Genomic DNA, 25,698 nt, shown 5'->3' on the forward strand with positions numbered 1-25,698 from the left:
ATTTCGAACACTACTTATTACCTAGGCTTGACCTGAAATATTTTATTTCAGTGTAGAAGTTCCCAAAAGAATTTTCTGGAGTAAGGAAACTAAGGGAGATTTTGAGATTCTTTTTAGTTTTAGAAGGTAAAAACTGATTTTTATATTAACACTAAACCATCATTTGCCTCTTTCATTCCCATTGTCTCTGTAACAATGGAAGTATCCAGAAGTCACTTGAAGTGCCATATCACAACAAACTGAATGCAGAAAAGATATTGAGAATTCTTTGTCATCGAGCCAGACATCACAGTTTTCAAAAATGTAAGATGTAAATGTCACTCTAGTCACTAAGTATTTTTTGTCTTAGAAAATTTATCTTTTTTCACTTAAAAATTATGTCAACATAATTACATTTAATGCTTGAATTAAGTAAGAAAATGTTAATTCTGTTAATTCCTAATATGCCAAACATTGACAGATATAACCTAGGAAACAAAAGCTCTCTAAAATTCTCAGTAATTTTTTTGAGAGTGAGAAGGGTCCCTAAGAACAGCACTTCAGAATGACTAATGGTCTAGCAGAGGGCACAAGGGCCTTCCTACCATCTAAATTTTACTGAAAACACAAAATTTATAAAATGTAAGGTAATTCTATTTAAAATTATTAAGACAGTGGACTTACCATTATAGGTTATTCTTGGCTTTGTTAAACACATCACAAGGTGCAAATCCATTTCATCAGAGGGTACAAATTTTGAGCATACAGGGCACTTAAATCCTAAAAAATAAAAGAAACCCAAGTCACTTGACTATTCTTAAGAATCCAACTATGATTTTTAAAAAGCATCTCAAACTTCAATATCACACAATAATGCATTACTTGTGTACAATTTAGTGAGAAAAGTTTGTGACCATATTTAAATTAGTTTATTAAAATCATCCTATCATTAAAAAAAAGAAACAGGTTCAAATGAGAATTCTCACTCTTCCTAATGTTCTGGTCCAGTAATTCTCATGTTTCTAATTTCTTGCATTAATCTATCGACACATATAATTTCATTTTATGGTAGCTTTCTAATACGACCATCTTAGTGAAAATTACCTTTCCCAACCTAAAAAAGTACACAGAGTCACAAGTTTTTACAGTCTCACAGGACCTTAGAAACTACTCAATAATTTTAGAACTTATAAGGAAGAATGTGAAGGCTTTCAGAATAGCAAATACAGCCTACAATCTAAGACTCCTCTCATTGACATCTACATAAGTAGTTGCTATGGTTTGGTTAGAATATAAGTAAGTCCCCCAAGATTTCCTGTGTTGGAAGTTTCATCCTCATGGTAAAGAGGGGATGGGACCCTAAAAAAGTGGGGCCTTGTGGGAGGTCTTTAGATCACTGGTGGCATGCCCTCAGAAGGGATTAAAGTAGTTCTAATGGAATTCTAGGGTTACAAAAGTCTGAGCCTAACCTCTTACTGGCTCTCTAGCTTCCTCCTATCTGGTGATGTGATCCCTCCTGCCACTGTGAGGCCTTCACCAGAGCCACACTAATACCAGCCAGTACCATGCCCTTGACCTCCACAACCGTGGGCTAAAGAAACCTCTTTTCTAAAGTTACCAGACCCATATTTATAAAAATATGTCAAAATATACTCATATACATCTAAAAATAACAAATAACATGAAGAATAAATAAAGTTACTCAGCCTTGGGTATTTCATTATAATAACAACAACAACAAAAAAAAAAAAACAGTAAAATTGGTCTTTTCACCATACTATTACTAAAGTCATAACACAAGTAACAACAGCATCAAGCCAGGACACACTTTTGTTGTCAATTTTAAAAAATTAAATATTAGTTCATCTCCCACAATTATTAGTTTGAACTACTAAATATTTGCCTGAAATACTCCATTAAAAATAAACCTACTAAAGGAGAGAATTGGTCATTAGTCAGTTTTATTCTACTACCTTACTTACCAAAGAAAACTGTCTCATCCCCTGATTCCTTACTGCTTAGGCAGTCATCATGTTTCCCTACTGTCTCACTATTCTCCTGACACTCTCCACCCCAACACTGTGAAACACTTGAGCAGAGATGGAATATAATCCCAATTTGTAGGTTGGCTAGGGACAAATGAGGAGTGAAACAAAGAGAGTTCCAAGAAAAACTGATTGAACCAGCCTAAGAAACAGTGAGAGACTATACTAGTCAATAGTAAAAAGCAGTAGCAGAAAAGTCAGTAGGCAAGAGAGAGTGGGGTGTCTTTTATTGACTTGTGTGTAATATAAGGGAAAAGAAACTATAGGCAAGTATGGAAAAGGGTCCACATGGGAGATCCTGGAGCAAACACACAGAGGGAAGAAGGAGCAGCACTATTAGAGACAACTAATATAACCAGTAGTGAAAGGGACATTCTGCAGCTCTCTAGGTTCAGGGACCATCTTCTTTCTATGGTGACGTGATAATGGCAACCAAATGAGTTAGACCACAATCATAATCTCATACAGAACTTTAGAAGGATTTGAGAAAAGGTTTTAGCATAGCTTCTCATCCAAGTATTCAATTTCAAAAATGAAATATATGATTTTGAACAACATTTTAAAAATCATATTAAGGGCTGAGGTTGTGGCTCAGTGGCAGAGTGCTTGCTTCACAAGTGTGAGGCACTAGGTTTGATCCTCAGTACCACATTAAAAAATAAATAAAAATAAAGATATTGTGTCCATATATAAAAATATTTTTAAAACTCCATATTAATTGCATTTGAAAAGAAATGTTTTACTTCAACTTCCTGAAAACCACCATAATGAAAAGTGGGGGAGGAGGATTCATTTAAAAAAAAAATCAAACTACAAAAAATTAGTAATTGCCTACCGCAGACTACATACAATGAAATAGATACAATGAAATTTGATCAACTTTGGAGAAGACAAAGAGGTCCTCAAAGCAGCAACTAAATTTCAAAAACCAACAATCTTTTTTCCTTGGAAATTTAAAAACTTGCTGCTTTTGAGGTTAAACAGGGTATAAAACAGGGACAAAGGTGAACTATGTTAGAACTACTGATCAGAATTATCTGAGTAATGGCACAAACCCTAAATCATTAAATAAATGCACATTTTAAAAAGCTTCACTGAGGTCATCCAGCAACCCTACGGAGGAAAAACAGTATGTACAAAAAAACTATGGAATTCACAATGTGAATTTAAACATGTATGTCTCTCCTCTCCCCAAAACACACTAAAATGACAAGAAATAAAATTCTAGAAAAAGAACTTAAGGAAAGTCAGCAGCAAAACAGAAAATTTAAAAAACACATGAACAAATAAATAGGACTGAGAACATGGATATCCTGAATGCTGAAAAAAGTAAGTAAATTCTCACTACAAAATTCTCAAAGGAGTCAGGAATCCATAGCTCCATAACTCTCCAAATGGTGATACAAACAAAACAGATACTTAGGGCTGGGGCTATAATTCAGTGGTAAAGTGCTTGTTTACCACGCGTGAGGTGAGGCACTAGGTTTGATGCTCAGCATCACATAAAAATAAAAAAAGGTACTGTGTCTATCTACAAGTGAAAAAAAATTAAAAAAAAAAAAAAAACACCCACAGATCTTCAGGCTCCCAATTCATGACATCCAGGCAAGCAACTACCATTCTCTTACCAGAACAAGAGAACACAGGTTTACTGTGGAAAAATGAACCAACAAAGATATATAACTGAGGATACCACGCATGGCAATGGGCAGGAAGAAAATGTAGCTCAATTGGTAGAGTGCATGCCTTGCATGCACAAGGCCCTGAGTTCAATCCCTAGCAAAACACACACACACACACACACACACACACACACACACACACACACACACACACAATCTGCCCACTGAAAAAAGTCCTTCTCTATAGATTCTTAAGTCAAATGAAACAAAGATTCTTGCCTATTTTATATGCAAGACTAAGGCCTACTGTAAGCCTTAGTCTTGCATATAAAACTTCCAATTAACTTTTTAAGGTCTTTCTCTATAGCACCATGCAATAAAGAAGAAAAGATTAATCATGTTGAAATTAATCAAAACCAAATTCAAATGACAAAAATATTTGTAATATATATCAAAAACAAAAAGAGGCCAGGAGTGGTGGCACAGGCCTGTAATCCCAGCACCTTGAGAGGCTGAGTCAGGATCATGATGAGTTCAAAGATAGCCTCAGCAAAAGCAAGGTGCTAATAAGCAACTTAGTGAGATCCTGTCTCTAAATAAAATACAAAATAGGGCTAGGGATGTGGCTCAGTGCCCCTTACTAATAAGTTCAATATCTAGTACATATATACACACACACCAAAACACTTAAAATTGAAGAAAATAAAAATCAAAACTGTTAGAAAAATGGGCAAAAGTTCTAAAAAGATATTTCACCAAAAATATATGCAAATGACACTTAAATGAAAAACTACACAGCACTTGATTAAAGAACAAAAAACAATTTCAAGTTCTTTGCATTTCTTTATTCTCATGTTAGTGACTTTAGGCGAGAGGAAAGAGAAACACAGATGTTTAACTCACTGTATTTAACTAGAAATCCAGGTGGTTCTCTGTAGACACAGACAGCTTTCTAGACTTGGGCTCTACTTTACAGAGATACCATGTTTCATTAGATTAGTGAAAACTCAAAAGTTTGATAACACACCATTGATGTGGCTATGAGTAAATAAGCATATGCTGCTGGCAGGATTGTAAAATTGTACAATTTCTACAGAAAGGTAATTGGGCAATATCAATCAAAATTGTTTTTTTGTCTGATCTAGTTCTAAGAACCCACCAAGAAAGTAGAACCCCAACATTAAAAAAAAAAAGTAATTTACTGTGACATTATTTGAAATAGTACAATATTGGAAACAATTTAATTGATCACACATGAGATTTGGTAAATCTGGTATTTCCAAACAAGGAAATGTGTGAAAAAGAAATAAAGATCTCTATGAACTGAAATGGAGTGATAGAGGATATATTAAGTAACATACTATGTTAGCAACTGTGTAAGAAAGAGTAAATAAGAATTCATATATGTGTGTGTGTACATCTGCAAGAAAAACAAAGCATATACTTCAAAATAGGATTTAAATGCAAGTTATCCATAGGTGGTGAGAATGGCAAGACATAGGTAAGAAGATACTCTGAATATACTTTTCAATAAAGCTTTTGATTTTTAAATAATATTAATGATTTGAAATTGAATATAAAAACAAATCACCAATAATTGAGGGGAAAATCCATATCCTAAATTACAAAACAACAAATGATATCAAATAGACTGCAAGGAAAAACATGCTTTATCAACTAAAAAGGGCCCAACAGTAATGACAACCCAGTATCAATAAGCAGCCCCAGCATCTAGCCCTAGGTTTCTGTATCATCATTCCTCCACAAAAAAGAACCTGAGTTCCTTGGGGAAATGGTAGTTTTAGGTCCAGGACAGGGAAATTACAATATCTTGTTGTGCCAGTTTAAAAGGGTTCCTTCTTGGCCAAATTTGGGTGATTTGAGAATCAAAATAATGCATGGATTTTAAAAGAATGTAGAAGTACATATGGATAATTAGACATTCTGAAAATACTAACCAAATAATCTCTTAAACTATAAGGTACAACAGAAAAAATGATTTGTAATCGCTTAAATAAATGTTTAACAAAAGGGAAAGTTGACATGATGTGCTCTTTGATGTAATGCACTGAGGATGTAATATACCCATGTATACTCTTGCCAAATATAATCTGAACATAATTGTAAATAAACTTGGAAAAACCTTTAACACACAAAAAAGGCAATAAAAACAGACACAAAAACTATAATAAAAGTCTATGCATGTAGCAGTAGAAAATTTCAATAGTGCCAACTACTGGTCCCAAATATTATAAGATTTCTATTTATTGGGGGCTTTTGTTTCTATTTATTTGATTGCTTCTATTTACTTGCTTTGGTTTCCATACGTTAAAGAAGTTTTCCAATTTCCTTAATTATCCCAATAATTAAGGATATACTGCATCCAAGAAACAAGAACAGGAAGCTATAAAATAATAACAGAACCAAAAGAAAGCACTTGAAAATTAGAAATTCGATCAAAATTAAAGATTTATGTAGAAAGGTAAAAGAACTACTTGAGGTAATAATGTCAAATATTAATAATTAACATCTACTGTGTAGCAGGAAATTATTTAAATATTTTGAACAAACTATTTAATTTACCTTTACATCCTCTGAACTAGGTACAAGCATTTTACAGATGGATAAGTAACCAACCATTTATCTAGAAAATTGTCACAACAGAATTCAAGCAAACTTTCTAGCTTCAGAGCCCAAGTCCTTAACTATTACTCTACACAGCATTTCTAACTCCTAAGAAGCAGAACCAGAAGTCAAAGACAGTAGATAATAAAAATCAGAAGGTCAATCTAGGTGGTCTAACATCTAACCAAAAAATGGAGAAATTGAGAAAAGAAGAAACTATAAAGACATAATGTAACATTTTTCTAGACTAAAGTTCATAAGTATCTAGACTCAAAGAATGCAAAAGAAACAAATGAAAATAAAAAGCCATAAAATGTAAAGTTACATTACTATTAAAAAAACAAAGCATTAGGGATTTTTAAAAATCTATTAAACATTTTCAAACGATCAAAGCAAAATATCTAAAATAGTGTCCCAGACCTTTTTAAATTTTTGTCTTTAATGATATCACTACTTTTGGGGGAGTTTAGGTGAAACTATTCTTTAATCAAAATGGCACTGGTCTTTTCAACATTAACACAATGTCACAGAAAGACAAGTGAAACAATAACTTCAAAAATTAAAAGGAAACATTCCATTTGGATTATGTACCTAAACTATTACATACTCACACTTGATACATACATTTTTTTCCAGACAGATCTTTAATGACACTTTCAAGAGACTTCTAGAACGCGTACTCCATTAAAACAAGAGAGCAAATAGATCCCTCACAGGAGAGAGGTGAAGGGAAGTCCTTAGGTGCTAAATATGTGGCAGATCTAGAAGTAATTAGTGCAGGTTGGAAGAGGAAAAGTGAAAAGGAGGGAAAAAGGAAACCTCAGGAATTATTCACAGAATAACATTTAATCATTACTGGAGACACACTAGGTAAGGGGAGCCTTTCAGAACTCTCAGAAGGAAAAATAAATGGGAACTGCGAAATTTATATCCTCAAAGAATTAGGACACAAAATGAATCAAAACAAACAAAAAAAATCAGAAATGTGGGAGTGGGTTGGTACAGGGGATTCAACCCAGGGGTGCTCTACACTGAGTTACATATTCAGCCCTTTTTTACTCTGTTTCTCAGGCTTCCTTCAAACCTGTGACCTCCTCCCTTAGCCTCCCAACCAGCTGGGATGATAAGTGTGTGTACCATAATGCCTGATCTAAAGGACTCTTGATTGGCACCCAGATCCTGCTAAGGTGCCGCTTTTCTCCAGGAATCTTTCTCTAATGCTCCAATCCAAAACAAGATTTAATCATTGTCTCCCTTTGTGTTTCTTCCATGCTCGACAATATTTAATACTGCAACACAGTAGTATACTAGTAATACAGAATTCCTCAGGTATGGTAGTCGCCATTTCCTATTTCTAACAATGGAATTAAAGAATTATAAGCAAAAGACTCTCTTGATTAAGCTGCTCACTTAAAGAGAATATAGGTCTAAGTAGAAAGAAATCAAAAGTGATGTAACTCAGCTCTTATAACTGCTCAGCCTTCAAGATTTCTGCCACAGCATCCTGGCTCAAAGAGCATCTTACGTTATTTCACATGTACACACCATCTTTTCTTACGCTAAGCTTTTCATATTACCTCCTATTATTATCCAACTACAAATCTGGTAAAACCATTTAATCCTTTTCCTCCAAAAAAACACATCACCCATTAAACCTTTTTTGCCTCTGCTCTTGATTGTTAATAAAAATAAGAAAAATAGGTATACTGACAATCTATTCTCACTCAAGCCCAGATCATGACTCACCATCTTAGTGAAATCTTTAAGAAAACTCAAAACGAGAATGTCCTTCTCTGACCTACTATATTTCTTTTATTAATAATTTTCATTTGATGTCATTAATATTTCTTCTATGTAGAGCCTAACAAGTCTGAGAATACCTGTGAGACAGACATTGTTCTAAATACTTTATTCACCTTGCCCATCAGACTAGACCTATATAAATCAACAGTGAATAAATATCTAAATGGATGCAAAAACAAATTATATAGTTGTCCTGAGTTCTACAGAGGGAAGAGTGGTACAATTAAAGCAGATTCGGAATTCTAATTACCAATAACCATAATGTGACAATCAACAGAGCTCTAAGCATTGCTCATAGGAATGAGCTATTTTTTTTTCAAATTCATTTTAAAGATAGAGTTGTTTTAAACATACCAATAAAGGTAAAGAAATTATCTTTTGTAAGTAAAGTTTTTTAGACTATGTAATACATAATGCACATCTAAAGATCTGGATTCTAAACTGAGCAGACATACATCACTTGCTGATTGGACCTGTTCCAAATTTGGCAAATACAGAGTTATCCTTTTAAAGAAAAACTTCTCCATAATATACAAGTTAACTAACCTAAATAAACAGATAAGAGCAGTTTCATATTACCTATCTTTTCTCTGGAACTATCATAGTAATTTTTTGGTTTTGTTTTCCTTTTGTGTTTGTGCGAGTTGTAAATTCAAGGCCTCTCATGTGCTCTCAAACACTTTAGCACTGAGCTAAATCCCCCGTTCACTATCATGGTTTTAATAAGTAGAACTGAAAAGGAAAAAATGGTCAAGAGGCCAAAGGAGAAACCTATACTGTTTTAAAGTGACAGCTACTTATTAAAAGACAAAAATCTCTCTCAACAAAATGAAAACAGGCAGACAGCAAAAGTTCCAACAATACAATGTAGCAGAATACATTCCAAAACAAGGTGGCATATTAATTTTTTTTTTAAGGCACCAGGGATTGAACTCAGGGGCACTTGACCACTGAGCCACATCCCAAGCCCTATTTTGTTTTTTTATTTAGAGATTTTTTTTTTGTTTTTTATTTAAAGTTAGCACCTTGCTTTTGCTGAGGCCGTCTTTGAACTCATGATCCTCCTGCCTCAGCCTCCAGAACCACTAAGATTACAGATGTGTGCTACTACGCTTGGCTTGCATATTAAATTTTATTCTTGTTCAGTAAGCATTTTATCAAATATCTAATTCTCTAATCATCACCCAAAGCAACCCTGAGGGAGCTTACAAAACTATTATATACCAACTTGTATAAAAAACATACTTGGATTGTCATGACCATATTTTAAGTCTACCAGGAAATCATTATTTTCTACCATCTACTCATTTCTACCTCTTCTGAAGAGAAGGGAAAAAGGAAATGAATAATTCTAAGTGAAAATTTTGGTATGATTTATTTTGTATAGTCTCAAAGTCATTAGTATAACTATTTTGATACACAGTAGGCATTTGAATATTGGAATGAATGAAAGACTATCCAAAGAAGTGCTATTTTTTCACAGTTAAATATCAGCAAGCTGAAATTCATTAAAAGTCTTACAATGGTCATTTAAACATGCCCTCAAAGGTTTCTTTATACTTAAAAAAAAAAAAAAAAGTAATTTCATTTTCTTCTTTTCTCCCCTGATGAGAAACAGAACAAAGCAAGGCAGAAACACTTGAGGGATTATTTTTAAATGTTTTATATTTAACAATGCTCTGTTTTCCAAAAAGAGCTACTTTCTATGCTCACAGCAATTATTCCCACTCCATGATTCAACTTCATGAGAATGAGAATAGGTGGGTCCTTAGGGAGCATCTCTCTAATCTTATTTTAGAGATAAGAAAACCCAGAGAGGTAATAATGCTTGCAAGAAGTCATAAAACTACTCAACTCCAGAGCCATAATTAGGACTCTTTTTATTATATTCTTCAGCCTCCCCTCTATCAGACCTCTTCCATGGGTATTTATAACAAATAATTTGTAACACTTTATATATAAAAATATTATATAATCATGCAACCATCATGGGGGGGGGCTATTCCAAGAATGTTTTCAAGAAGACATATTTCTTGTGAATGTTGGCAAGTATCAATAAAATAAAAGCTAGGATAAGCAAACATATTATATACTAGGTATTCCATGAGTAAATCAAAATCGATACTGGAATTAAATTCTGGACATTGTAACAAATATACTTTCCATATTTACAGAAATATTTAGAAACCCAGAGAAATTAAGTATTTGAGATTCAGTAATTGCCTCCACAAATAAAAAAAAAAAGTACAGCCATTGTTAAAGTCATACCCAAGAAGTGCATGCATAAATTTTTATGTCTGTAGCACATTCACTAAAAATAACACTTTAGATATCAACTTCCTTTTTTGTGTATTTTATTTAGAGAGAGGGTCTCACTGAGTTGCTTTAGCACCTTGCTTTTGCTGAGGCTGGCTTTGAACTTGAGATTTTCTGCTTCAGCCTACCAAACCAGTGGGATTACAGGCTTGGAACACCATACCTGACAACTTCTTGCTTTTGTTTACTAAACTGAACTCTGTGTTCCTCATCCTATCTCATTTACTGTCTAGACTACTTTATCTATAACCTACAAATCTAATAGATTAGAATAACTATAAAAGATCTTAATGGTGGATGACAATTGAGAGAAAAGGGTTCCCTTAAACTGCAATTTGTTCATGCTCCTATTATGTATAGAAAAGAATTCTGACACTGAAAACTATAGCTTTATTAGAAAATAAAAGTTGTCTTGACCCACATGGGTATTTCCCTGGGAAAACTAACAAATAGCAAGATTTCTCTTTTAAATTTGTGTTGAGTCAATTAGATTAAACCCTTTTATAGATGAATATCAAATGGGACACAATGTGATTGCTCTTGTCAGCTTGAAGAACTGGAACTGAAGAGCCCAAAGCTATATATACAGTAGAAGAGTCAACTTAAATCATGGTAGTTTGGGACAGGTCAGTTCCCATAGAAAATTAAATTAAATCCATGTGGTAATACTAACAAGATGTTTTTAATTTATAATTAAAGAATATGCCAGTAATAGAAAAAGGACTTAGGGATCAGTGATTTAACTAATATTAATGGGTTTCATAAAATCTAATATACTGAGTATCTTCTGTTACTAGGGAATTTGAAAATGCTCCCACATAACTACTAGGGTAGAAGAGAGGATAAAGCAGCAGGATGCTGAGTCAGCACAAGACAGACACAGGAGTGCTGTGGTTTGAGTTTGTCCCCCAAAGGTTTATGTGATGAGACACTTGTTCTTTGGAAAAGGGATACTCTGAAAGGTGGTAGAATCTTTAAGGGGTGGGGCCCAGTAGAAAGTGATCAATCACTGGGGTTATCTGAAACAGAAGGAATTACTGTAGATCTTGAAGGACCCCAATTAGTTCCTATAGAAGCAAGTTGTTTAAAAAAAAAAAAAAAAGAGCAAACCTGGTCCCCAAATCTCTTTGGCTTCCTGTTTTGCCATGTGATCTCTTCTACACATGTTCCTGCCAAAATTATACCATCCATCATAAGACCTTCATCAGAGGCCAAACAGTAGGGGTCTAGGGGTCAATTTTGGACTTTCTGCCTCCAAAACTGTGTTAAATAACCATTTTTTCTTTATAAAGCACCAAACCTCAGGTATTTTGCTTTAGGACTAAGGCAGAGAGGTTAAATGTTTGTTCAGTGTTGTTGTTTTGGTGGTGCTAGGGATTGAGCCCATGGTGTTGTGCACGTGAGGCAAGCACTCTACCAACTGACCTATATCCCCAGCCCAAGGTTAAATGTTTTTTTATTCTTCATTGATATAAAACAAGCTCACTACAGAATAGGACAATGGCTCCAAGGCTAACTTTGCTTCTGCATTCTCAGGGACAATTTTAGAAACCATTACGTTTTGAGTATGAGGTGTTCCCCAAAAAGTTCCTGTGTCAATGCAGGAATGTTCAGAGTGAAATGAAGAGACTATGAGAACTGTAACCTAATCAGTCCATCCTACTTTTTTTTGGTAGCTGGGGTGTAGCTAAAGGATGTAGGACACTGGGGATGTACCCCAGAAGGGCTCATCTTCAGGTAGCCCCCTCCCCACTCTATTTTTGCTTCCTGGACACCATGATCTGAACAGCTTTCCTCTGCCACACTCTTCAGTCATGATTGTTCTACCTCACCTAGGGCCCAGAGCAACAGATTTCAGACTTCTGAAGCCATTAGCCAAAGTAAACTTTCCCTCTTCTAAGTTGTTCTTGTCGGGTATTTTGGTCACAGCAATGAAAAGCTGATTAACTTAACACATTGTATATGCAGGGCACTTTGGAAATGAGAATAAACTTCAACAGTACTCATAAATAAGACAACAGCCTGTGCTCTGTGAGTTCTCTCTCAGCTGGGGGTTATATGAAATAATGGCATTTGCTCTGGAAATTTATACACTAGATGAAGAAATATATATACCTCTGGATCATAACTTTTCATCCAAGACACTACACAGCTGAACAACACTCACTAATCTGTGGATTCACACACAGCCTGTGAGCACAATGTTAGTTTTGCCATGGCCTTACATTATATTGTAGAAGTCAAATGAAAAGCAAAGAAAAGTTTTTTTTTAACAACTATGGATTTCAAAATAATCACTACAATGAACTTTAACCATAAATAGTTTAACACACTATCTTAAAGCAACATATTACACCAGTAAGCTCAAAGTTTTATAATAATTTGCTTCTAATCATACACATTCCCAGTTCCTCTTAGTTGCAGAAAATAAATGACCAAAGACAGAATGGTTCAGAACCAGAATATCAACTTGGGTACAGAGCACATTGTTTTATAATTGTTCATCTGCTTAATTTTAAGTTCTATCTATGAGGTACACAGATAATCCCCATAAAATATACATATTATTCCTATCATTCATATATATGTGCATGTGTGTGTGTGGTCTTGTAATATTTTAGCTATTTCAAAAACTATATTCTAAAAATTCAAATGAATTTGATAGGGTCTCACTGAGTTGCTTAGCACCTTAGTTTTTGCTGAGGGTGGCTATGAACTGGTGATCCCTGTCAGCCTCCCTAGACAATGGGATTACAGGCTTGTGCTGCCATACGTGCCTCAAAACAACTGCTTTTAATGTATAATAATCAGGTAACAAATTCATTACACTTAAAACTCACTCAAGAGATACAGGTACAATTATAGTCTCCCAAATACCACCCCACCCCAAACTAGGACTGAAACCAGGGCCTTACACATAGAAAGCAAGCATTCTACCACTGAGCTACATCCACAGCCCCAATTAACAAGTTTTTGTTGTTGTTGTTTGGTTCTTTTTATACATGTAGTAGAATCCATTTTGACATAATTATAGAATCCATTTTGACATAGTGATCTAATTCAGTCCTCCGTACCTTCCCTTCCCCTTCTTTTACCCCCTATTACTTTCCCCCTATTTATCTATACTGTCAAAAGGGGAGGGGAACTCTTTTTTAGTTGCAACTGTTGTAAAAAGTTGAGAGAAAAATAATGGGTCACAAATAACTTATAGGCACATATTATGCAAACCACTTGTTTGGTTTTTGTTTGTTTGTTTTTTCCAGTAGTACTGGAGACTGAATCCCGTGGTGCTTTACTGCTGAGCTACATCCCCAGCCCTTTTTATTTTGAGACAGATTCTCAATAAGTTGCCCAGGCTGGTCTTGAACTTTTGATCTTCCCGACTAAACTTCCCAAGTCACTGAGGTTATAGTGTAGGCCACCATACCTGGCTAACATTTACATTTTCTAAGCTTACAGGATTAGATTTACAAAATATTTTTGCAATCCTAATTGTATCACTTACACTTGAGTGAGTCTATAATATATAGTAACCAGATAACAATATACCAATAGAAGAAATGTTATCAGTATAACATTATAACTTAATATGAATTATAGAAAGAACAAAAATTATAATAAAAACAAAAATTTTAAATCATAGCCAGAATGGAATTTTTTTCAATTTACATATTCTACTGTTTTCTGTTAAAAGTAATTGTTTTTCTTCGGTAAAGATTTCTTATCAATACTAAATATTAATACAGTATTACACACAAAACATGTATACTTAGAATGAATGTATTTATCATAAGTACTACTTTTTTAAATTAAATAACTGTTTTTAGATACTTAATATACCTCAGAAAATCTGATAGGATTTTTAAAAATACCCTTTGGCAATTTGGACCTTAAAATCTTCAGTATATTTTCTGTTACTATCAATAATTTTTTATAGCTACCATAACATATGAAGAGACAATCATGAAGGTTAAACACACACTAAGTTTAGTATCACAATTAAAATCAAAATTTTAGCCGGGTTCAGTGGTGCATGCCTGTAATCCCAGTGTCTTGGGAAGGCGAGACAGATGGACTGCAAGTTCAAAGCCAGCCTCAGAAATTTCACAAGGCCTTAAGAAATTTAGGGAGACCTTATATCAAAATAAAAAATAAAATTTTAGTGTAGCCATTGGGTATCTGACGGTTATCAGTATTGTCTACACAGATAAAACTTTGCCCACTACTTACTGCACACAAATAGTACTACTCAATACTGCCAGTACTTTGTAATACAATAATACAAAATTTAATCCTTATGACTTATCACCTCAAAAATTAATTTAGAACTGAAGGGCAAGTTCAACAAGAGTTTTCAAGTTTAGCAGAAGGCATAGTCACTCCCATGTACAAGACAAGCTTCTTATTCCTACACTAAAAACCAAATCTACTTTTCTTAACACACCTGTATTTAGTGTACAAAGGCTTTCTTCATAAGGGCTGACTCTGGAAACTACTTCTCATTAATATGTGTTCATTATTTTTATTCTTCCAGGAATTAAATCTACATTAAATATTTCGCTAGCCATATACTGGGTTTGTTGATAATTCCCTGTTTTTATGTTTATTCTCGTCTCCTGAATCTGCAAATTCACAAATGAATGAAACACAGCATTAAGCCTTAAGGATTTAATGACTCCAAAGGAATAAAAAAAGAAAAAAAAATCTTACAGCCTAATACTATTTATCTTAAAAGTTTCTTAAAAAGAATTGCACTTGGGGTATTTCTGGGGTTGACAAACTATGGGCTTGCAGGCCAAATGTGGCTTGCCACCTGTTTCTATATAGCCCTGGTGTTTTTTTAGGGCTGGAGATATAGCTCAGTGGTATAGTGCTTGCTATCGTGTATGCAAGGCCCTAGGTTCCATCTTCAACATTGCAAAATAAAAGAACAATTTTTACTTTATTAATGTCTAATTTGTTTTTAAATGTAAGAAACTTACATGATACATTAAAATCATAGAAAATTCACATTTCAGTGCACACTAGTGACGTTTTATTGGAAGACAGTCACACACATTCATTTATATACTGTCTATGGCCCACTCCATGTCACAAAAGAGGCCACAGAACTCAAAAAGGTCTGTAAAGCCTACAATATTTGCTACCTATCTCTTTATGGGAAGTTTCCCAAAACTAAAAAATTTCAAAAGTGTCTGAATATCTATTTAAAGGGGAAAACTAGAAAAGAGCCCTTCAAGAAAGTATGGTTATGACAAAAATTCTAGTTGTAAACTATCAATGAACTTGACTATAAAATCTGCTAGTCTTTCACAACACTGAGGTACAAGGATAGCAATCCAGTTAAGTACTATCACTGACTTCCTTGTAGCTGAACATGTTTATTTTGAAGCCACCACAAACCTGGTAGATTTTACCTCCTGGTTATCTCTTAAATGCAATTTTTTAAGATATCCACCACCAACCTAAACCTAGCAATTATTATTTTCTCTTAGGTTACCATAGTAACCTCTGTACACATCTGCTTTTGTTCTCTCTCCCTCCCCTAAACTTTTCTTATAGGTTATCTTCAAAACACAAATTCAACCTCACCACCATGTAAAATATAAACACATACATACACACACACACACACACACACATTTTTATCCATTATACAAAGATTTATAACAGCTGTTCCTATCCAATTTTAATCTTGTTTCTCTTCTAACTCCTAATCCATATTATTTATTTTTATGTTGCTGGGAATTGAACCTAGCACACACTTGGTGAGCACTTTGCCATTTAGTTATATTCTTGGTCCTACATTTGTTATAACATATATTACATCATACTATGTATCTATATTTACTAATCAGCATGATTCTGTATTTAATTGAATCACTATAAAGCAAAAACAACCAAATATTACTAAGTAATTTTTTCTGGTACTTCTTAATAACATATTAAACTTCCCATCTACCATGGGAATGTTCCCCTATACGTTCATTTTTATCCAACAATGATCAAAATAGTAGACTCATTGAAAAAAAAATATTCATTACTTGATTCATTATAAAACACTGTGTTAATTCTGCTGTTAATTTAGACAGAAATATAATGTTCCAAGTACTAAACTCGGCACAATTTAAAAGACTACCAGTGGCAGATGTGAAAGATTGTATGTCTAGGCTTTTGAAGAGTTCATTCTAAGAATAAAGAATCAGATAAATAGAGAGAAGAGAAGCTGGAGAAAAAAAGAAACAGAGCTGTGTTTGTGTCTGTGTGTCTGTGTGTGTGTGTGTCTCCTGTCCAATGAAAATCAAATGAAGGCCAGTAGAGTGGCAGAATGGAATCAGGGAAACAAGAAGGGGAAGTATTGGGAAAAGATACTGACCAAATTATATGGTTGTATGTGTGCATGTACAAATGTGTAACAACGAATCCTGCTATTATCCTACTATAATATGTAATTAAAATGCACCAACAAAAATATGGGAAAGATAGAGTATCTTTTAGCTGTCTATTCTAGTGATTAACTAATACCTCATGATACAGTTTTATCATAAGTGTTAAAATTTTGAGCACTTCCCTAAAAGCAAAACCTGCATTAAATAATCATTTTAAGAAACCTAAATTTCTGATTCTGTTGGTAAAAGAAAACATTTGGTATGATTATTTGAGAAACTGAATTCACTAGAAGAATTCAGAGAATGATGATAGACTATAATCAAAAGATTTAAATCTAAACCTCCTACCCACAGAGTCCACATGATAACTACTTATATATTGTTACCATTTTAGAATTTCTATTATTTTAACATGATGCTACTTTAACTCTGTACAAAGGCCTTAGTAATTAAGACATGTGTCATCATATTAAAAAAAGTGATACATATTTTAGAAATGCATGTTTAAATATATGGGGTGAAATGACACAACATCTAAAAATCTGCTTAAAATAATTCAGAGAAAGTAAAGCAAATATGACAAAAATATAATGAACTATTGAACATGGATGACATGAAGTTTATTATTTCACTGTACCATTTCTACTTTTGAGCATGTTTGAAAACTTTCTGATAAAATTTTTTAAAAATATTCAATAAATCTAAGTAAATTTTTTTCAGTAATTCTGTAAAGCCAAAATACAACTGCAGTTAAAAGTGAACTTGGCCAGAAAATACTTCAGATCTAAATTTAAAATAAAATTAAAAATAAATCTGACAATATTCATTATTGCAGAGGATACCGGAAATAGAGTCTCAAACACTACCACTGTTAACTAAAACTTGATACAACCTCAGTGGAAAACTTTTATCAATATTAAGCAAAAGGTACACGTAACTTCAGATTTACTAATTCTACTTCTAGGCACATATCCCAGAGCAGTAGTTTCTCTAATTTTAATGTGCATAAGATTCACCTTGAGAGCCTATTTCAGTTTCTTATACCACAGCCCCAGAGACTGATTGAGGGTAGAGCTCATGAATATGCACTTCTAACAAGCTCACCTAGGTGACAACAATTATGTTGCTAGTGGAGAAGCACATTATTTTAAGAAATACTATCCTAAAGAAATCTGTGGCTCATGTGCACCAGAATACATGTTAAATCAAATATTCACCCCAGCAGCAGTGTTCTTAATAGCAAAACGGAAACAAATACCCCATAAGGGAATGTTCAAATAAATTCTGGTATATTCATAAAAGATAACAATATAAACTCTATACTATAAGCTCAATGAACACAGCTATATATATACAATATCAATGAATTTTACAAACATAATATTGTGGGAAAAGAAGACCAAAATAAAAATGATTCCATTTATATCAAGTTGGCAAAACTAAACATATTCTTTTAGAAATGCATACATAAAAAATAAAACAAAGAAAAGCAAAGAAATTATTCACATAAAAATAAAGGTTATGACTACTCAGAAATCAGGAAGACACAGGGGAGGGTTTGGGGAGTACTGACAATGTTCTACTTCTATACATAGGTGATAGCTGCATTAGTATTCATTTTTAACTATATTCTGTCTGTTTTATGCATTTTTCTTTTGCATAATTCTCACACACAAAAATTTAGAGACAACTTATTTCCAATAGAATTCTATCAGAGTGGCTTCCCAAAGTTCACTCTTTAAATTTTAGTACTGTAAATACAGCTGGATTCTTTCAATTGATTTCTTTTAAATTATATTTCATAATCTAAGAAGTTTAAAGAATGAAATATTAAGCATGCTGCTAAATGCAAATTGTTAAATTAAAATACAGAGTTTTGAGGCAATAGTAATGATAAATCCTAAAAAATAGGTCTACCTTTTAAAAATACTTTAAAAGCTTCTAATATTCTGATTTTAAAAGGAGATATAATGCAATACAGAATTTGATAGAAAACTTAGCAGATTAAGAATCAACAGATTCTAAAAAAAACATATAATTTAATGGACTTTGACTCAATTTTAATTCTGCTCAAAAAAACACTAGTAATTATGCTTTAATATAGAACAAACATCTTATAGAGATCTAACTGGCAAACTTTGAAAAGATTCCAAATTCTGTAGTAAAAATAAAAGTAGTGCAGGTATGAGACTACTCTACTTCCCACTCCAACTGCCCTCCCCAAAACAAAAATAAAAACAGCAGGAGGAGAAAAGGAGGGTGCAAGCTCCAAGAAAAACATCACTATGAAACACACAAACAATGGATGCCAGTTGACACAGCATGCAGGGACAGGGGTACCTTAAAACTAAAGTTTTATCAGTCTACACACAAACAAGGCAACAATGAAAACCCGGGAAACCACAGAGACCATCTGAAGTCTACAAAGTTTTCACCAATATAGGTGAGGGTAAAAAAATCCTCACTAGGTCAAAAACTTTGTAAATCTTATTTAAATACTTACCATTAAACTACTGGTTCCAGAGGAATAGAGGTAGCAGAGTAGAAAAAAGAGGGAAAACCCAATCAATACTAAAGATAAAAAGTGGCAATACAATATCAAACTAGGCACCTAGAATACAACAGCAAATAATACAAAATACCAGGTTTGGCAGCCAACTTTCTAGTAGTATTGAGAGGTGGGTTATCAATGTCCCATTTGCCTCTTATTCCTGCTCTGCTTATTATATGAACAGAGAACTACATAACTGCTTTTTCAAACAGCGGACCTGGGAAGGTTGAGAAGGCTTCTAACTTTAAACATGACAACTAAAACTGCTACAGGAATCAAGAACTCTTTATTACCGAAATTCCATTTGATTAAGCAACTAAACTACCCAGTATTTAAGGAAAATCATATTTACTCATATAAAATAAAATAGCTGTTTAGCATAAACTTAAGTAAATGTTTAGGACTTCAAGAAGTATAATAAGTGGGTTTTTTTTAAAATTTCTGGTGTGCTTGATACCTAACCAATATCCTGAGAAAAAAAAATGAAAGATAGTAATATTTAATGTACCTCACTCATACATACCTCAGATACCATAAAAGATTGAACTTTACTCTTACTGATTTTAATAGCTTTTATTATTATTTTAAGTATTTTATGTAATTCTCTGCTTACTACTAGCTTTCATAAAAAATATTATTTTAATAAGGATTTTAGTTTACATTTGAAGAACACTTTACTATGAGCCAAACATTTTGCAAACTGCCACATTATTTCATCTCATTTTCAAAACCACTTTTAGAGGTAGGTACTTTTATTATCATCACTTTAATATTAAGGAAAGAGAGGCTTACAGAGTTTAAATGATTTGGCCAAATCACAAAGACCCAACTATAGATCCAAAAAACTAAACAAGTAGGAACAAATAATATAACAAGAAACACCAGTGGTATGAAAAAAATCCCAATTCTACTGATTTTCTAGAGTATAGAACATAAAGACACTAAATAATATACTGACAATTTTAAATGAAAAATTAAAGATCAATATTATTTTAAAAAATTCAATTCTAGCCCAAAGTAAAAAATGCTAGAGAAATGTTTCTTGCCACTAATTGATCTTCCTATGAATTCTATAACACTGCCATGAAAGATAAATCACACATATGTAAAACATGTCTGTTTAAAATAAACTAAAAATCAAATTTCCTCTTGCTTCGATGAATTCAAGAAATAAAACTAATGGCTTATAAGAAAGAAACTGTGGGTGGTTATTTGTTATAAAGGATTCCTTTAATTTGTTATAAAGGATTCCTTTAATCAATTTTTAAAATATTAATAGACTAGAAAAACAAATATCAAAAATACTATCCAAAGTAAAAGCTAAGTAAAACACAGCATATCATCTTGTAATCTTATCTTTTAAAATATCTAAAAAAAACTACTATTGTTTCCCATTTTCCTAAGAACAATTAAAGCTATACATGGTATTGGAATGCCCAAAACTTCATAAAGTCAGTATATTCTCAGTGATGAAAGAATCAATAAACAGCAAAATGTTGTACCAAGCAGTATTCTGGCAGATGTTTAATAACTACTCTTATGGGGGGAGGGGGGTGACAATCCTGATTTGTAGTACTTCTGATTTTCAAAATATAAATAATCTCTACCACATCTGATTTGGGAAAAGATGTGCAGCAGCAAATTGTTATACAGTGCTCCTGCCACACAGAAAAAATATGTGTCAATTTCAAGAACTCAGATGCAGGTTGAACATTCCTAATCCCAAACTCCAAAAATTCTCCAAAATCCAACTTTTTAAATGCTGACCATGATACCACAAATGGAAATTCCACACCTAACCTCATAAGACAGGTCATAGTCAAAATGCAGGTATACTAAAATATTATATGAAGTTACCTTAAGGCTAGGTGTAATAATTTAGACTCAGATTCTACCCCAAGATATCTTATTATGTATATGAAAATACTCCAAAAATTCAAAAATATTTGCAAAACTTCTCCTTCCAATCATTTCAAATAAGGGAAATTTAACCTATAATAGTAAAATGTAATAACATAACTAGGATGTGATGGGTTTTAGGTATTTATTACCTTTGTTTTAATGTTATTTAAGTATAATTTTATAAAACTTAAATTATGGTTTTATTTAACATCTGCTTTGCCAAAGTCCCAAAAATTTATCAATTCCAGGAAAATCTGGTTCTAGCACCTCACTGCCATAAAGCTCCCTTTTGATTCATCCCAGTCCTTTGTTTACTTCCTTTATTTTCCTATTGTTTTTTTTTTTTTGGATGGATTTACAAGAAGAAAGTCATCATGTTTTCCTCAATCAGATCTCTCAATGATTTCTCCTTATCTTCTATAAATCTCCCCTAAGCCCATAGATCCCTGCTATTCAAATAAGACCCAAACCCAGGCCCTAAACATAATAAACTGGTAATATCCCCTCAAGTTTTCCCAGTCCTATTACTAGAAAATGAAAGCAAATGGCCAGTGCTACAAATATACTTCCCTCCACCTATTCCCTCAACAGCATGATAGTTTTTGCCTGACAAGCACTTTTGTAGTTTCCTAAAACCAGAACAATTTACATTTACACCAATATCATTTACAACCCATATCACTTACAATGGTATATTATTACTTTATTTTTTGCCAATCTGACAAGCATAAAGAGCTATTATATTACTACTTTTGTTTGCATTTCCCTGGAAAGCAATTTGGCAAATCTATGAATTTAATAATGGTAAATGCTTTTCCAGGAACACAGAGGAATAGGTACTTGGACCTACAGTTCAAATAAAAACAATTCAAAATCCAATGTTAAAAAAAAATACTAAAAATCAGCCACAAAAAAAGTTATCAAATTTCTAGACCAGAAAAGAAGAGGTTGGAAACACAAATGAATAATTAAAAGTAGGCTCTTGCCGTAAACTAGAATGCCCAGAAAGGGCTGAGGGCTGTTACTATAAACCACAAATAACCCTCCTATCCTTACCACCATCTCCTAAGCAAATTCAAGAAAAATCCATTCAAGGTTGACACTGGTTGGGGAAGGGTTAGAAAAATCACCTCTGGAATCTGGAACTACAAATAGACTGCTGCTTCTGTAGACTGAATTAAAAACTCCTAAGTGGTCTAAAGCCACTAAACTGATATCAGAACCACATAGAACTGCTATTAAAATACAGACTGTTGTAGCCCCTAACTCCTAAGTGTTTATTTTAGTAGATCCAGGGTGGGTCCTGTATAACAAGTTCAAAGGTGATATGAAACCATGTCAGGACCACTGATGCAGAATGATTCAAGTGCCTCAGTTTGGAGGGTTAGGGGAGAGATTTATGATAAGGATGGCACTGCAGATTGGAGGTTCATAAATGGTGTTAAATCAATTGGGTATCAACATAGAAAATTTTAAAATAAGACTGGACTCCTATATATCATATTTAAAATTCAATTCCAAAAAGATTAAAGTTTTAAGGCAAAAGGCAAAACTACAATGCTTTCATTATAGTTACTGAAGAATACCTTTAATACCTTGGAGAAAGAAAGACTCTAAAAAAGTAGTCAGAGTGAAAAGTACAACATTAAATATACCCATCAAAAGTTTCCATTGGAAAGGAAACCTCTCAGACTTGATTTAAAATTCTTTAGGAAAATTGTGGGGAGTAGAGATAGATAATATAAGTTAAGGAGAAAATCTTGTGGACTTGATTTAAAATTCCTTAGGAAAATTGTGGGGAGTATAGATGATATAAGTTAAGGCAAAAATCTTGATGAATGTTGGATATGCTTGATAAAGGCTTACAATACTATTTTCTCTATGTATATTTTTTTCTTTTAAAAATTCTAAAAAGCATAAAACTCAAAGATGACATAGAACTTACATAACGAATAAAAAGAATACAGAATATATGAAGAAATTTTATGAATCACTTAGAAAAGTAACTCAAAAGAAAAATAAGCAAAAGGCAGACACATGAACAGAGGAAATATTTATGGCCAATAAATAAGCAACATGAAAAAGAAAATATCACAGTGAAATACCAGTTCCTTCCCATTAAACTTAACAAAAATTAGGAAACCTGACAAAGGTAAAAGGCAATGAGGATATGGAATAACTAGATATTTAGTCACTGCTAATGGGAATGGAAACTGATATAAATCACTTCAAGAAACAGTTTGGTACTTGCAGCCAAAAAAGTAAAGACCTATCTACCCCAGCAATTCCTCTTATCTTGAAGAGCTCTTGAACATCTGAAGGGACCCAAAGACTTTCCAAGGCATCAATTTTAAAAACACCAAAAATAACTAACTTCCCTTTTCCTAACACTGACTTAAGGAAAAATTTGGCCCTCTCTCATTTTATGAAAGAAAGTCATACCCATTCCAAATCTTATTTCGATATACCACTGTTACAGTGATATAAAGCCTATCTGGCACCAAAGGAAAAGACTAACGTACTTTTTTTTTTTTTTTTTTTGGTATAAAGGATTGAACCCAGTGGGGCTTAACTTCTGAGCCACACCACCAATCCTTTTTTATATTTTATTTAGAGTTGCTTAGGGCCTTGCTAAATTGCTGAGGCTGACTTGGAAATCACAATTCTCCTGATTCAGCCTTCAGAGCCGCTGGGGAAAACAGGCCTGGCCCACAGAGCCCAGCCTAACATTTACTTTACTCAAAGAATCCTAAAATACCAACCACCCCATCCCTTAGTCCTTATCATTAAGAAATATGCTAAGCAATAAAATTCTACTTTCATGTTAAATTCTGAACAATTCCAATGCTATTTTTATTAATTGTAAACTATTAACAGTTGCAGTAAATGTTGATCTTTATAGCCTAATGGCCAATAAGAAATTAACAAAATTTGAAACATGGAATTTTATGTTTAAATACTATTATTTTTATATCCTACTGGTTACCTTAAGACCATTGTTTTTTTTTTTAGTTGTTCTTGGACACAATACTTTTATTGTATTTATTTATTTTAATATGGTACTAAGGATCGAACCCAGCACCCTGCACGTGCTAGGAGAGTGCTCTACCACTGAGCCACAACCCCAATCCCTTGGGTTTATTTTTAAGCATTAGTATTTTCAGTTTTTCTGAAACTGTATCCTCTGTGATACTCAAGTATTATCATAAAAAAAATTAGATGTCAATTTTAAAACATGCAAAAGGTACTTTTTTTTTTTAATTTGGCAGGGGAGGGGGGACTTTAAAAAAAAAAACTGAAGAACACTGACCAAGATAGAGTACACATGTACCCCAAGAGTCATATATAAAATTTCCTGGCAGCACTGTTTATGGTAATACTGCAAAATAGGAAACTACAGAAATTCTATCAATGGTAAATAAATTATGATATATTCATTCAATGGAATATATCAATATGAAAATGAATAATATAAACAATAACGGGGATGAACATACAAATAATATTCATATATTTAGATTGATTGATTGATTGATTTTAAAACATTTAAAACCAAGCCTACTGTTTGAGGATGTTTACTGTGTAGGGATATATAAATGGATGGTAAATGATGAAAAAACATAAGGAAAACAGTGGTTATCATGGTGGCATCAATACATAGGACACAAAGGGAGGCTCTATGAAACACAAATGTTCTATTTCTTAGAATGGATGATGGTGCACGAGGATTCACTATATTAAGATATTCATATAATACACTATATATATTTGAGTATAAAATGTATTTTACAATGCAAGTAATTTTTAAAATTGTCCTTCAACCAATGTAATCCCAGTGGCTCAGGAGGCCGAGGCAGGAGGGTCACGAGTTCAAAGCCAGCCTCAGCAAAAGAAAGGTGCCAAGCAACTTGGTGAGACCCTGTCTCTAAATAAAATGCAAAATAGGGCTGGGATGATGTGTCTCAGTGGGCCAAGGGCCCCCAAGTTCAATCCCTGGTAACGCCCATCACCCCAAAATTGTCCTTCAACCCAGAATTTCCCCTCTTGGTAATTTATCCTATAGAAATAATGGCATCAGTATGCCAAGAAATTATGAATAGGAGTTTTGTTAGTAGCAAAAATTGACCATCTATAAAAACAGCTACTATGCATTAAATATTCCTACTAGGGAGCATCATGTAGCCATTAAAAAGAATCTGAAGAATTTCAAGTATAGTACTTGAGGGATTTTCACAATATTTTAAGTGAAAAAATCAAGATCTGAGACTTTATCTGTAACAGAAATCCACTTTATAAAACAATGGCCATATATTATTATATCCATGTAAATAGATCACAAAAGATCAAATTTATCTGGCAAGTGGGGGTGTAAGGGATTAAAAAAGGTGAAGAAATTGCCCCCCAAAATTGTGTATGTATGTGTGTACACTGAATATACACACATTAAAGAATTACCAAACTGTTAA

General features: G+C 33.2%; 1 protein-coding gene across 2 annotated transcripts in view; it reads right to left on the minus strand.

Moving 5' to 3' along the window:
* Nucleotides 1-25,698, minus strand: part of Znrf2 (zinc and ring finger 2) — a 97,786-nt gene that overhangs the window by 43,991 nt on the left and 28,097 nt on the right. For both annotated transcript variants that reach the window (XM_013355991.3, XM_078039905.1), the window contains exon 2: nucleotides 664-759. In XM_013355991.3, coding sequence (XP_013211445.2) covers nucleotides 664-759 — 96 coding nt within the window. The remainder of the gene's footprint in view (nucleotides 1-663; nucleotides 760-25,698) is intronic.

This window comes from Ictidomys tridecemlineatus, chromosome 2 (genome assembly GCF_052094955.1).
Source record: "Ictidomys tridecemlineatus isolate mIctTri1 chromosome 2, mIctTri1.hap1, whole genome shotgun sequence".
Classification (NCBI taxonomy): Eukaryota; Metazoa; Chordata; class Mammalia; order Rodentia; family Sciuridae; genus Ictidomys; species Ictidomys tridecemlineatus.